Source organism: Hemicordylus capensis, chromosome 3 (assembly GCF_027244095.1).
Source record: "Hemicordylus capensis ecotype Gifberg chromosome 3, rHemCap1.1.pri, whole genome shotgun sequence".
In the NCBI taxonomy this organism is placed as follows: Eukaryota; Metazoa; Chordata; class Lepidosauria; order Squamata; family Cordylidae; genus Hemicordylus; species Hemicordylus capensis.
Window position 1 is genome coordinate 265666006 of NC_069659.1, and position 15986 is coordinate 265681991.

At 43.8% G+C, this 15986-nt stretch overlaps 1 protein-coding gene across 8 annotated transcripts in view; it reads right to left on the bottom strand.

Annotated features, from left to right (window-relative positions):
- Positions 1 to 15986, bottom strand: part of PLPP4 (phospholipid phosphatase 4) — a 186487-nt gene that overhangs the window by 13245 nt on the left and 157256 nt on the right. For all 8 annotated transcript variants that reach the window (XM_053310184.1, XM_053310179.1, XM_053310185.1 and 5 more), the window contains one exon: positions 5663 to 5833. In XM_053310184.1, coding sequence (XP_053166159.1) covers positions 5663 to 5833 — 171 coding nt within the window. The remainder of the gene's footprint in view (positions 1 to 5662; positions 5834 to 15986) is intronic.

The following is a 15986-nucleotide window of genomic DNA, read 5'->3' on the forward strand; positions in this document are numbered from 1 at the left end:
GAAACAGTTCAATCAGCAGGCATTTGAACCAGTTCGAAGGGCGGGGAATTGCTCTAAGGGGCAGGGAAGGCACTGCCTACCTGTCAGCCCCCACCTTGCCACTTCCCCCCTGCTGACACTCTCCAAAACAGCAGGTGTGCTGCGCTGCAGTGTTCCTGCTTGTGTCCCGATCAGCGTCACCACACTCATGGCCGACATGCATGGCACACACATCAGCCATGAGCATGGTGACGCTTATCAGGGCACAAGCAGAAATGCTGCAGCACAGTGCGCCTGTTGTGCGGCAGAGGGAAAGTAATGGGGCAGGACCTGACAGGTAGGAAGCACCTTCCCTGTCCCTTAAAGCAACCCCCCGCCTTCCCAGGAGAGCATGAACAGTTCGTGCACATCCCTAGTTGTGTGCATGCTCGGGCTGCATGCAGTTCAGTGCTTAGAGCACCCGATTGTTAGAGGAATTGCCCAATGCCAGCCTCCAGAGATCTGTGCTGCTCTGTGCAATGCAGATCATGTGGACGCACGGTGGCACGCCAATGAGGACATAAAGGGTAGTCTGGGAGAAGGAAGGTGAAACCCTGCCTTCCCCCTACGCACCTGCCCCACCCAAAGATGGTCATGAGAATAGCCTTGTTGTCTGTTCCCCACAGGGAAGTTGAGGCTGTTGTTCACAGAAAGCCACCACAGGTAATTCAAGACAATTGCGTGTTTCAGCATAAAAAGACAATAGCTGCAGAAGAAAGCCAGTTTTACTGAAATATTTAGTTTACTCATTCAGAACATGGTCCATTCAGGTACGTGCAAAAATCACCTGCAGAAAAAACATGTTGTTCATACAGTCCCTGGTTTCCAAATAATAGCCAGCAGAGTTTCCCCAGTTCTACCTCCTTAAACTTCAAAGAAAGGCATATGCAGCTGTAATGGACATAGCAGTAATCCCCCCAGGTACAGTCTATTTCCACACCATACAGAAAATGTTACTGTAATTATCTGCCTCACAGCACACACACTTCATTCCATGAATAATTCTGGCTTTTGGCAGAACAGATTTTGAAAGAACACACTTCAAAACTTACCTAGACAGCAAACTTCAGAACAGTTTTACCTATTTACACACATACATATTCATGCATACTGTGTGTGTGTGTGTGTGTGTGTGTGTGTGTGTGTGTATATATATATATATATATATATATATATATATATATATATATATATAATAAAAATTCCAAACGCATCATACATTACATATCAGAGCAGGGAAGAAAGCATTTTCCACAACATAATACCCATGGATTTTATAACATACTCTGAAGTGAGATTACAAGAATGCTTCTAATCAAGTGTGAGTAAAATCCTGAAACGTCTCTCTTAACTTTTCCTAAAGGTCTTATTGGTTTTTTTTTTTTTTTTTTTTTGAGGGGGGGAGTTAGATTCATACACTATGGAGCTGAAACGCTGTTAGCCTGTTGGGGCTTACTTTTAAGCTATCTGTATTAAATATAACTTTAAAGCTATTCAAGGAGGTAGTTTCATAGATACACAGAGCTAGACAGTTCAGATAATCAGGATTCAACCCGCTATCAGAACACAGGACTATCTACTTCCAGCCCCTGCCCACCCCCACCCCCACCCAGGCCAAAATCAGGGGTCAGCATTGTTGGGCACCTGTCTCCGAAAGGCCCGCTGTTGCTTCCTGTGGTGACTTCTATGTTGATAGTCTGTGTGATGGTGGACAGTTCTAGGAAGCAGCCCATGGGTAGCAATTTGGTGAGGGTTCCCTGAAACCTGGAACTGGCTTTGTCCCCAAACACCAAGCTCTTCAAAATACATTAATATCTTACAGTGAGTATTCAAAACTTAATGAACAATAGTTATATGTGAATGTTGACAATCACACATTTGTAAATGTCTGAAAATATAGTACAGGAGAACCCCATTATTCACAGGGGTTGCATTCCTTGGTGAGGGGGGAGAGATAGAGAATCCATGAATAATGGGGCATTAAAGTGAATGCAAATTGGGGGGTTAGGTTCCTGCACCATCCCAAATTGTCCCCCAAATGGACAAAATGGGCTAAATAAAGCGTGCTACCATGCCTCAGTGTCTACATGAATGGCTCCTGGAGTCAAAATGACAGCTAGAAATGACCTCTGTGGTCATTTTCGGTCACCCTGACCCACGGATACAAGGGTTTAACCCCTCCCCCCATTTCCCCCCCATGTATACTGTGGTTGAGTGTCCATTACCTGACCACAGATGTGCAAAACATGGTGCTGGACCCATGATTAACAAGGTTGTCCTGTATTTCCCCACTTTTTGAACACACATTGGTGAATAGCAATACATTTAGGCCTTCATCTGTTTGTTTTTAAGTTTCTGGGCAATCAGAAAATTTGTCTGGGATGTTAATGTTTCCATGAATGTCGATATTCACAAAACATTGGATGCATTATGTAAAATATTATCTCTCTATATAGATAGATATAGACAGAGGCGTATCTATGGAAAATAGAGCCCAGGGCAAGCACTGAAATTGCGCCCCTGTCCAAACATCTGACGCAAACTTAGAATAAAAACTGCTTTGTTCCAGTAGGGTGGGGAAAAGTAACTTAGAAGGGAAATACAAAAACAAGCCCACCTCCCACACAAAATCAGCACAAGGTTCCTGTAAGAATTCAGCAGTAAACTGGTTTTTCCAACAGTCCCCAAAATTGTCGCCTCCCTATTGACTGAGCCATCCATGACTGATCTCTACAAGGAGCATAATTCATTACAGTAGAGGTTTTCAAATGTGTACACTCTGATGTTGCTGGACTACAGCTCCCATCATCCACAGCCAAAAACACTGTGGGTGATGGATGTTGTAGTCCAACACCTGGGGACCAATGTCTGAGAACCCCCTGCACTCAACAACCCAGAAACAAAGAAATAATTGCTTTGAAATTTATTTTTTACATTTGTATTCCACACTTCTTCTAAGGAACTCTGGGTGGCATATATGGTCTCCCACATTTTAGTCTCAAACTTGAAAGGAGGATGATCAAAAACCTGATTCCCACATGCACCCTGATGTAAAAGGTAAAGGTAAAGTGTGCAGTTAAGTCGATTTCTACTCCTGCCACCCATTTTATTTTGGTAGAATACAGGAGGGGTTTATCAACCCTGAAGTGGTACAGTCCAATCTTTCACCTCATGGCTATACCACATCATTTTAATGAATATGTAGGATAGAGCTGCAGTGGATCCACCTATCACAAGCTCTTCAGACTTTGAGTAAAGATACTTGTAGGTATCTTACTGTACCAAAAACTTTTATTTGTTCTTACAATAAACTCCTTTTGTTAATTAAAACCTCTCTCCCAAGCCGGTTTCCTTGAGTTCAGACACTTGCACAAATTAAAACTGCTTGGAACTGTCTCCCCTTTTAAGCTAAATTCCCCACATTCGCCCAAACTGGGGGTGTTGACCAATCATCCCAAAGGCAGTTCCATCAACAGTACAGGCTGACAAAAGATGGAGAACTACATTGTGTAGCACATGCATGTACCCAATAAACACAGTATCACAGTTCCAGACTAAACAACAAGTCTGGAGGTGCCGTTCTATTCCTTTTGGCTGGAGAGGTGTTTGAAATTAAAACAACAACTCAGAAGCCATAAAGTGCTGAATAAAACTACTGATAGTCATACACTGGGATTTTGGTGCTTATTGGCTTTCCTGAAGATTTACAGAAGCAACTTAGATATATGGGAAGCTGCTTTATACTGAGTCAGACACTCCATCTAGCTTGGCATTGTCTATTCTGACGGGCAGCAGCTCTCACTGACTTATATTAATTTTTTTTTTAAAAAAATTACCTGTAGCCCCTTCAGGGGGCTTCCGAAAGGCTGCAGGGGGGTCTGCAAAGGTCCCCCTCCCCCTGCCAGCCTCTTAATTTACCACCACAGCCCATCCTGGGCTGATTTTCAGGCCCGTTTGAGCCTGCAAAGATCAGCGTGGTGGCCATTTGAGGAGTAGCCACACATGCTCAAATGGCCTCTGCAAGGCCTGGCAAGGCCTAGGGCCTCATAAGGACCATTTGAGCATGTGCGGTGGCCATTTTTAAAAATAAAACAAATTTTTCAAAAAGGCCACCGAAAACAAAATGGCCATCGCACATGCTCAAATGGTCCCTGTGAGGCCCTAGGCCTTGCCAGGCCTCACAGAGGCCATTTGAGCATGTGTGGTGGCCTCTAAAATGGTTGCTGTGCCAATGTTTGGAGGCTTGAAAGTGCCTGAAAATCAGCCCTGGAGTGCTGTGGTGGTAAATTAAGAGGCCGGCGGTGGAGGGGGAACCTTTGCAGACCCCCCTGCAGCCTTTAGGAAGCCCCCGAAAGGGGCTACAGGTTAAAAAAAATTTTTTTGCAGCATGGGACTGGTGCCTCCCCCCATCAAGTTGTGCCCAGGGCACGTGCCCTGCCTGCTCTATACTAGATATGCCTCTTGAGATAGAAATGAGCCACAGCTATCTTTTTTTCCCCCAAAAAGAGGAGGCATCCTGTAAGTATAGTACAGTATCACATAGATGGATGTAGTGCTCTCTGCAAGTTAGATGCATCTTACTGGTACTTCAAATCAATAGCAATAGCAATAGCACTTACATTTATATACCGCTTTATAGCCGGAGCTCTCTAAATCAGCAGCTATCTATGGTAAAATTTAGCATAGAAATTGCTATAGAACCAACATATTATTTGCTTTCTATTCAAAGCTGTAATGCTATTTGATATAGCAATGGTAGGCAGTTCTGACTATTGAATAGTGAGTTAAATCTAGTACAGTAAACTACCAGTTGGTCTACTAATTCCTACTAGGGCATAAAATAGGCAGCCTCAGAATAGTTGGTTGCCAAAGAAAGAAGAAGGAACATGTTTGTCTAGCTGCTTTTCCTCTGCAGCCACAGAATCATGAGTAAAAAGTGAGTAAGGGGGAGGGGGGGACAGATGTGGTCTCTCAACATTAAACTGTCTTGGAGTCTGTCTTGGGTTTGGCATCTGTAATAGAAGCTAATGTGCTGAAGTAATTGACTATGAAGATTCTTGTCATCAGAGAGCCATTAGAATGTATAACAGTAACAAACCTACAAATCCAAAGATGAGTCAGTACAAAACCTTAATTACACCCAACTTGCATTTCCTTAATTACATCAGACTTGCATTCATTGCATTTTATTTTATTTTAATTGTTTTATTATGTGTTTTTGATTTTAATATAAACTGCCCTGCGCCACTTTAGCAAGGGTGGTATATAAACTGAATACATAAATAAGCAATAAATAAATAAATTTAAATGATTTATTGGAATAATTGGGCTAACAAAGGGCCAACTATATAAGATGTTTAAGGCACCATTAGCCAATTCTCCCTGCCCAAATAATTAGCAGTTAGAGTGAGCCCTCTTCAGATTGGGATATGGTTGGGGGGAGGTAGGGTTAAAGTCCTCATTTCCACTGCCATGATCCTGATCCACTGGGGGAAGGCCCAACCTGACTATTAATTAAATGAAGCCCCTCAGCATTAATGACACTTTCTATACTCAACCAGACCTAGCATGTTATGTATCAGACACATTGCAGCAGACAAAGTGCAAGGACAATTCACATAAGCAAAGGAATGCCACAGCTCACCTTGCCAGTGATGCTTGTAATCGCACATGCGTGATAGAGCTATCATCATGGCACAATACAGAGGTAGAATTGCTGCACAGAGCCGCCAGCTTTTCCCACGGCCTTTCTCGGTGAAACAGTGCAACTTCCCGGCTAGGTAGAAGGTGGTAAAGCCAAGGCCTGAAAATGCAACTGCCAAAGGAAAAAGAAAACGTAGAACCCCGTAGTTAAGTAGAATTAGCAGAATGATATGAAGAGGTCACTTACAGTACAGAAATATCCATCTGGTAATTCAATTATTTTATACTGTAGGGAGTAGGGTTACCAACATTCCATTGCCTGAATATGGGACACAAGTGTTTGTGTGTGTGTGTTTGTGTGTGTGTGTGATGTCTTGCGGGTGGGGTCATCTGTGGGAGGGGTCATCCCAGAAGCCTGAGTAACAATGCATTTGAAAAAACAAGCCCCATGATTTCACAAAGCTTCTTGTTCACACAGACTATTCCACTTAGATATAGAGCAAGTGTAAGGTGAAAAATTAAGAGAATCCCCCAGGTTTACACACACACACACACACACACACACACACACACACACACACACCATCCGCATATTCCTATCTGAAAGCCTCACTGAAAGGCATTTTTATCTGCCAGAAGTGGTGAGTCAGTTAGCAGGAATCTGTAGGTCTATTTACATTTGATATGTAAACAATTAGCAACTTGCAAGATGTAAATAAAACCAGGCAATTGCTCCTGCAAGTTTGCAGATCAAATGGGGCTTCTTTTGTGAACTTTATTGTTTCTTTTACACTATAATATGGACTTCACCCAGACTTCAAAGGGCTCAATGCAAATACACTGAGGGATGAGGGAGAGCCACAGGCACTACAAATAATACGGGGAAAACAGCATGCCATTCAGGACAAGAGATCTTGCCTCAGATATGGGACTTCCCGTATAATATGGGACTGTTGGGAACGCTAGTAGGGAGGTAACTTCTATTCAATGAATGCACAACCCATCTCAGCAGCTCACAGATAGTTAACAGCAACTGCAACATGAAATGCAAAGGCACTCGGCCACTTGTGGAGGCATTCTTTAATCTGCAAACTGCGACACATATCACCGATAAAACCAGCAGTAAATAAAGCCCTCACTCAGCTCATATTTATGTGCACTGTTGATAGCTCCCATACCAACTCTCATTGCTTAACTCATTTACCGCTGCTCAGTAGCTTGCCACTCTACCTTCAGATTAATATCCTGTAAATACTGATAAATGACTGAAATATGTCAAGCTATAGCTGCAGTTGATTTTAGATAAAATGCAACAGCTTGCGGTACCCAATACTTCGGACCCAAACTAGAAAGTCATTCTCATGACCAGCTCTAGCCAGCCAGCACTGCCCTTGCCTGGGTAGAGCCAGTTATGAGAAATGTTAGGATTCGTCCCGATCTCAGCACTATTCAACTGAGTAGTCCATGTTTTGTACCAAGACTAAAAGTGAGTTAGGAGGGTGTGCACAGCAACACCCAGCAACACCCGAAGGACCCTAGGCTGTGAACCACCGTAATCTTTGACTTGGAGTAACCTAACCATAGATGCATGCCTTCCTATCCCACTTCCCGATTGTGTGGATGACCAGGCTGCCGGCAGCTTCTCCCAGACTGCCGGCAGCCATTTTTACTATAGAGGCCAGGGAAAGAAGTGCCCCAGCTTCAGGGATTTCTACAATGCACTGTGCAGGCAGCATCTAGTCCAGCATCCAGCTTCACAAAGTAACCAGTCCAGTGCATCTGGGAAGCCCACAAGCAGGGAAAGAGGGTAACCAACCTTTCCTGTTGGTGTTCTCCAGTACCTGGAATATGCCATCTCTGACCAAGGGCGTAGCAAGGTTGGAGTGGGCCCAAATACAAGATTTTTAAATGGCCTCCCCCACTCAGCTCACAGAAGCTCAGCTCATGAAGTAAAGAAATCTTAAATGAGGCTGAATAGTGGTAACAAAAAGCATAGTAAAAAAAATTTCTATCTATCTATCTACCTATGTGCCACAATAGAACATCATCTTAAACTATTTTTAAAAAGGTTTTGTCAACTGTGGACAATGCACGTCATTTAATGGTACTAGAGAAAGAGATACTGTTCTGGTAGCTCCAGGTCTTAACACTCACATCAGTTTTGGAGGATTTATACAACTGAAGGAAACCCAGGCGGGTTGCGGCTGAGGGAGTCAGTCATGTGACTTGCCTCTGGGCAGCCCCCAAGGCAGTGGGCCCCCAGACAACTGTCTCCCTTTGCCCTATTATAGTTATGCCCCTGCTGACCCTGATGGAAGTATATAGCAATCAAGGTCCTGATAGACGTATCCTCCTTGGATTTTTCTAATCCCCAGTTCTGTCCTTAGGAAGGGGTGACCGTTGTGATCACACCGGGCCCTGTGCTTTGATGGGTCTCGTGGTGGCGGCAGCAGTGTGCACCTGCTTGCTTGGCAGCCTTGCGCCACATGCCCGCCTTGACTCCCTACAGCGTGGCAACCAGCCGCCATGTGTGCTTGTCGGGGGAGAGGAGCGGCAGTGGCGCACAGCACATCAGCAGTGGCTGAGCGAGCAGCTGGTCTCTCCACTTGCTCGGCAGTTGCCATCAAGTGTGCTGGCGGCAGCAGTGGCTGAGCGAGCGGCGAGTGGTTTGCTTCTCTGCTCGCTCAGCAGCCTCGCGCCGTATCTGCCTTGGCTCCCAGCAGCATGGCAGCCAGCTTGGGGGGTGGGGATTGGGTGCCTTACATAGCAGAGGAAGGACCACTGGAGACTCGGCCTGGAATAGCAAGCAAGGATCACCTCTCCGCACGGCAAAGTGTGTGTGGGGGGGTGACAGCAGGCAAGAGCCTGCAAGATGAAGGTGGGCCTCAGCAGATGTCCTGCCATTCTCCCCACTTGCCCATCACTCCTGATCCCAGCAGTCACCCTCCATTGGGCATCCCTGAGCTGGGATCTGTCAGCCCTTTTGCTGCTCATAGGAGGCGGATCTCCGAGAGTCCAGCATTCAGTCACACATCGATTGACACCCAGTAGGATGAGAAAGCACCCTGCAAAAGTTGTTGCCTCTGCACAAGGCTGGGAGCAATAGCATGTGTTGGGTGAGGAAAGGGTTCTGGCCAGAATGGCGAAGCTGTCCCTCCTGCAAGCAGCCCCTAGCAGACACAGAGCTAGACCTCGTAGCCCTGCCGTCTATCTTCTTTTTAAAGGGTCTCAGGTGTGGGACATCCGGCAACGAGAAGGCTCCAAGTGAAATCCCAGGACTTCTGTGCCCGCCTCTCCCACCTGCCTGGGATAAGGAAGCACAATGCAGAGAAGCAAACTGGAGAGGGGACAAGACACTGTATGTGTTTGTGTGTGTGCTGTGTGTCTGTGTGTGTGTAGACTGTAGAGGGAAGTGTGTGGGGTGGGAAGGAAAGGAGTGTATCAGAGGGAGTTTGGTAAATTTACCTAGGTGCATCTCTGCTGTGTTATACTGTATGTTTGTGTCTTGGTTTTACATAAAATTTATATTATTGATTTGAAATGTTAAAGGGGCCCCACACATGCTGATTCACCCCCTCCGCACCCTCCTAGGGACAGCTCTACTAATCCCTTTTTAAAAATTATCTAGATTGCTGGCCACCATCACATCCAGCTGCAGAAAACTCCAAAGTTTAACTACACATTCTGTAAATAAGTACTTCCTTTCATCTGCCCTGAATCTCTCAGCATTCAGCTTCAATGGATGACCCCGTGTTCTAATATTATGAGAGAGGGAGGAAAGTTTCTCTTTATCCACCTGATCCACACTGCATAATTTAATATGCTTTTGCTCCCTACCAACTCTAAAATTCAATTACCTTCAATATTCAAGTTGATGCTCTGGTGTAGTAAGGCACCAAAAGTTGTAGGACAACTAATGAGCACGCCTATGCCCATGTGGGGCAACTAACAACAACAAGGAAGGAGGAAAAACCAATATGATACAATAAAATAAAGGAAGGGAATGCAATTTCTTATATGGGGTAAAGAAAAGAACCAAAGATAATCTATGAGATCATGAGGGGTCAAGCAGGTATTATGTTCACACATACAGTATATAGGATATAAGGATATACATAGGTGGAATTGCTACCAATCCTGCTGACATAACTTTAAGGAAAATTCCCATTAAATCCAGGTTCAGGTTTAACAACAGTAAGTTTGTTTTCTAAAAACTTATTACAGACCATCACATGTCCCACTGTACATACTTTCCCACACTAATTGGAAAATATAATTACTTCAATGTATTGCAGATGAAAAGACAATTTTAGCTGAAATTATAAGGGGATTCCCCACCCCCACCCTATTTCAAGGCTGCAAGCTATTATGTGCAATTACCAAAGAGTTGCTTTTCTACATTAATCACATCAATAGATCACCCCTTTGAAACAAAAACAATAAGGCAAGATGGAACTCATACTCTGCATTAAAGTGAGGACTCGAATACGAACTCTTCTCATGGTCAGCTTTAGGTCAGCTGATGTTCTTTGAAGAATGTTTTTGCAAGATTCACTAGGTACATCTAGGGCAAGGGGTTAGCGAGAAGCAGGAAAATCCATAGGCACATTAAGAAGAGATTACATGAAGGAAGAGGGAGTGTAAATCAAAACTGGGAGGGTGCTACTTCTTTTCTGGCACATAATGATCCCCACAGATGGTTTTGACATGAACAGAGATTGCCAGTTTTTCATGCAAGCCACTATCATCTGCTATGAACTTCTTTTCATGGAAGCATTGTGGTGTACAGGTTGAGAATCCTTTATCCTGGCTACTTGGGACCAGAGGGGTTCAGGATTTTGGATTCTTCCGGATTTTGGAATATGTTCATAAATGAGATATCTTGGGCATGAAAGGCTACTGGTTCCCCCCCCCCCCCAACAACCCCTGAAGTTCCTTCCTGCCTTCCAGCCAAGCTCCTTCCCGCTTCTCCTCCTTGAGCGTGTGAGTGGCAGTGGAATCCCATTCACAAAACCGGCTTGGTTCTGCCCCAAAGGAGGCTCTTCCCCCATTCGGAATGCCATTGCAGACGGAGTCCCGGATGCTGCTTTGCCTCCTGGCCCCTGCCCTGTCTGCAAGTGCCCTTAAATGTCACCAGCAAAGTGCCCATCCATGTGGAAAGGGAAGAGGAGCCGAGGCTGAGGATGGGCCGGGCAACTGCCATTGCAGATGGAGCCGTGGGTGTTGCTTTGCCTCTCTGTGAGTTGCGGGTGCTGATTAGTTTGGGTGCTTTTTGCTGCTTTGCCACTGTTAGCTGCTGAGTTGGGGCTGGGATTGGTTTGGGGGCTTTGTGAGTGGTTGAAGCTACAGGTTGAGAATCCAAGCGGAAAATATAAGCGGGGTTTGTTTGTTTTTCTCATCGTGGTGTCCAGATTTCAGGAGTCCGGATAAAGGATTCTCAACGTGTAGTGGATAAAATGTTGAACTTGGACTGCGAACATCAGGAATCAAATCCCCACCAAGTTATGCCTGACCTTTGCCTGTCCCAATATCTTTCAACCTAACTTCAAGTTATGTTGAAACCCCTGCTAATTCGGCAAAGAGACACCTTTTAACATGGTGATTCTCTTTATTTAGCAGGGGGAGAGTAACTGGCCCTATCCACCCCCCCGCACAGCATCCCTCCAGTGACTGTTGCTGGTGTCTATCTTATGTTTCTTTTTAGATTGTGAGCTCTTTGGGGACAGGGAGCCATTTTATTTATTTATTATTTCTCTGTGTAAACTGCCCTGAGCCATTTTTGGTTTTTTGGTTTTTGGTTTTTAAAAGAATTTTTTATTTTATAATAGAAAAAAGACAAAAGCATGGTTACATGTCTTGAATTTCCAAATTACAAGAACTATATATAATAATACAGATAATCTAAGAAAGAAAAAAGGTAAACCTCTTCCACTCTATCTTTGACCTTCCCCAATAACAAAGTTACGAGAAAGAAAAACATATACTACAGTTCAATGCGCCCTGAGACATTTTTGGAAGGGCAGTATATAAATCGAATGAATGAATGAATAAAATAAGTTGTTATGAGAATAAAATTAGAGGTGTGGAGGGGGGGACATCTATATGTCTAGCACCTTAGGATCTTTGTAGGAGGGGGCATGGTAAGTAATGCACTATAAGCAGAAAGGTACCACAGGATTTAAGAAATCAACCAAGAATCTAGGGATCAGATGAAGCCACCAAATATACTGCTAATTATGCTCTTCTGCCTCTATATGCACTAAAATTGCATACCTAACTCACTGAGGTTAACACTGGCCATAACTAACTTGGGTGATTCTTGCTGTGCATAGTGTCCTTGGGTCCATAGATGATAACCTCAGCTGAGTGTAGTTGGAAAATATGTGGGTTTGAGATCAAAGAAATCTTTTATGGAACAGTTAATCAGGTGGATTGTAGGTAGCTAACCAAGGATGAGAAATGGGATGATATTTTAGTATTTCAGCCAGATCTACTGATACTTCTTCAGACATAGACGCTGACCGTAATACAGATCTCCAGTTCACGTCTTCTTTCATTCAGTATCAAGTAAGATCAATTTTTACACCGAAAAATGTCCAGCAAATGCAATTTCCATTGGGACAAGGATTTTCATGGTTTTATAATTATGCCTTATCTAAATATATGAAGAAACATCTTTCATAATCTGTCTCCTAATAACAAATGACTGAACCTGCCTTGATTTAAACCAACAATTAATGTTTTTGTTCTGCAGGATGAAGAGTGCATAAGCTTCAAAGGAGATACCACTTTGTGTTTTATTATAGGAAGCAGAGATGTTGGTTCATTTCTGTGCTTGGGCTCAGAGAAGAATTTTGTTCAAAGTCTCCTGCAAAGGAAAAGCAAGCTTTTTAACTTCCCCCTCTCCCTACAATGCCTCAACTAAGCCAGAGTAGAATTGTCAGCTTCCCTCTCCATCACCAAAACCCCCTCCCTGCCGGCTCATACCTTACCAGCCCTTACCTTACTGATCCAGTGGCAGAAGTAATAGGAAGGTGTGCAGAGAGAAGGAAAGAGGAAGTTCTTTTTCCTCCCCCACTCTGATGCATTTCAGAACAGTACAGCAGGCGAAAAATATGGAGGGTTTTGGTGATGGAGCTTTTGGATAATCTTTAAATTAATCCAAGATAAGTAGGAGAGAATTTGCTCTCCTCTAATCAAAACATTGTACACAAGATAGGAGCTGTAGAAGTAAAGCACTCTGTTCAATAGAGCAGAGTAGTTCTGCTTAGCAAGAATATTATTTTGCTCAGTTTTGGTCACTGGCAATTTCAATGGAAAGCTTACAGAAGGGCAAAGATGATAACAATATCGTCCCACTATTCCATGCCCCTGGTTCCATTCAGTTCTCAGGATAACACATCAGACAGGGGCCATTTGGGTTAAAATTTCTACTCAGCTTTAAAACTCACTGAGGTTGTTCACATGGCCATTTCTTGGGTGGGGAGGACAGGTGGGAAGGAAGGCAGGGTCTACCTCTCCCCCCACCCCAACAATCACTGATGCCCTGTGTGGTGTGCCCACACGATCCACACTGCTCTGAGCAGTGCAGATCTCTGGAGACTGGGGAAATAAAGCCCAGCCTCCAGATAACCCTTAATGTACCATATGAGAAGCGTGGTGCATTGAAGGATTTCCCCGCAAGCTGGGAGCTCTAGGCTCCCTGCTCTATGTCTGCTCAGGCAGACATATGACCATGGGCCTGAGTAAAAGGACCTATTCACGACCTATTACCCAGGTAAAACTCTGAGTAAAAAACTCAGGCTACCCGAGAAGGCAGCGCCAGTATCGGCGCTGATCCTGGTGCTTCACATGGGCAGCCCTACCCAGATAGGGCTGCCCAAGCCTGGATAGGGCTGCATGTGTGAACAACCTCACTGAGTGATTTGGGACCATTCACTGACTTTTGGTCTATCCTACCTCACTAGGTTGTTGTGAGAATAAAGTGTGGGAAATCCACATATGTCCCTCTGAGCTCCTTTGAAGATATACATCTAATAATCTAATAAATAAATATTATTTGGCTAGAAGTGTCAAAGAAAGCTGTTGGGACTGGCTAGGAAAACAAATAACGGAGACGCAGCCCTCACCCTCCCTCTGAGCTCTCTCTCTCTCTCTCTCTATATATATATAATTAAAAAATTTATACCGCCCTTCCAAAAGGCTCGGGGCGGTTTACATTAAAACACCATTAAAATCAATTAACAATTAAAATAGAAACTATAAAACTGCATAAAATAATAATTAATGATTAAAACATCACAAAACACCAATTAAATAGCCAAAACAATTTAAAAACAAGTTTTAAAAAGCTGAGAAAGCTTGGTTGAAGAGAGGTGTGCCTCTTTTCAAAGTTATATCAACAGTTGTATTTGAGGAAAGGGTGGAACATACATGTAATTAAAAATTTTCATTTTGAATTTTGGTCCAGCAACTCTAAAGGAAAGGTTCAAGGAAATAGGGATGTGCGAGCAGCCTCAAATCCAAACCTTTTAAAAAGTTGAATCAGTTCAGTTCAATGGCTTGACGTTGAGCTGACCACCCCCCCGGTGGCCATTTTGGAGGCTGTGCTGCACATGTGTAACGGGCTCCTGTGTGGCCTGGGTCATAACCCGGCCACGCAGGGCCATTGCGCATGTGTGGTGGCCTCCCCAGGGGGGTTAGTACAAGATAAATGTGTGAAAATTAAAAAATATATATTCACAACACACCCCCTCTGAGCCAAACTGAATGGGGGGGGTCGAGGGGGACTAAACCAAACTGGCCCGGTCAAATTCAAGGCCATTTTGGCCTCAAACCGAACCAGGCCAGCCGGTTTTGTGCACACCCCTACAAGGAAACAGTTTATTCTTAAAGACAGAACATAGAGATAGTAAATGAGAGAAAGAACTACTTTTTTTTTAAATGACAGGCTGACATGTAGTGGGAAACCAGCTATTTATGGAGGGGAGGATAAGAATGAAATGAGTGCAAGTGGAAGCACACATCTTCCACAGGCTAATTGCAAAAGAAAGAAAGAAAGAAAGAAAGAAAGAAAGAAAGAAAGAAAGAAAGAAAGAAAGAAAGAAAGAAAGAAAGAAAGAAAGGGCTTCCTAGCTGCAATAATGGGGAGGTAATTAAACAAATTTCCAAAGGGATCTCTGGGATCCCCTTCTCTGACCACTTCTAATTATAGACTGGAACAGAATATATTGACTGAAGGACGGCTAAGGACTAAACTGGCTGGGAATTCCAACTCCATGATTTGCTGAGTTGCTACCAACATTGGAACATCAAAAGAAATTCCAGAAGAGCTTTCCAAAGAAAAAAAAAGAGTTTTTCTTTCTTTTGGAAGCAAAACACACACACACACACACACACACACACACACACACACACACACACACACACACAATTGATGGCTCTCAGTCTAGATTAGTGCTCACATCCATATTCACCTGCAATGTTGGTAACTAACGTTTAGCACTAGGCCCAATACTGCAAATGGGCATCATAGTGACTGGATATCATGTGTGTGGGGGGAGTGGTAATCTACTATGGAGCAAGAAGCAGTGACTGCCACTTGTTGGGTATATATATGGACAGCAGCTCTAAGTCATACCACCTGGTGTGCCCTGAGGGGAAGGCAGAGGAGGTGCTCAGGACAGAGAGCTCTCGTTATCATCTCCTACCGAGACCATCACAGCCCTCACTTCCCAGAGCTGCTGAAAGACCTGTGTGCCCTGAGAGGAAGGCAAAAATGGAGGCACCCAGGCTAGAGATTCTTGACCTTGGCTTCTGTAAAGACCATAACAATGGTCTGATGCTACATGGTTTTTAAAATCTTCTGCAACATATCTGTTTATTTTTAATATTGTAAACCACCTTGGTCAAAACAGTAAGGTGATATATACATGCAAAAACAAACAAATACATAATACCATAGAGGTATACAGTGGAATCAATCCAATCACCATGCAAGACAGCTAGCGTGGTGTAGTGGCTAAAGTGCTGGACTAGGACCGGGGAGACCCAAGCTCAAATCCCCATTCAGCCATGAAACTAGCTGGGTGACTCTGGGCCAGTCACTTCTCTCTCAGCCTAACCTACTTCACAGGGTTGTTGTGAGGAGAAACTCAAGTATGTAGTACACCGCTCTGGGCTCTTTGGAGGAAGAGCGGGATATAAAATGTAACATAAATAAATAAATAAATAAATAAATAAATTCATAGAAACAGTTTCTGATTAATTTTAATAGAGTAAATGTTGAAGCAAAAATAAGAATGAATAAATTAGTTAAAATGAGG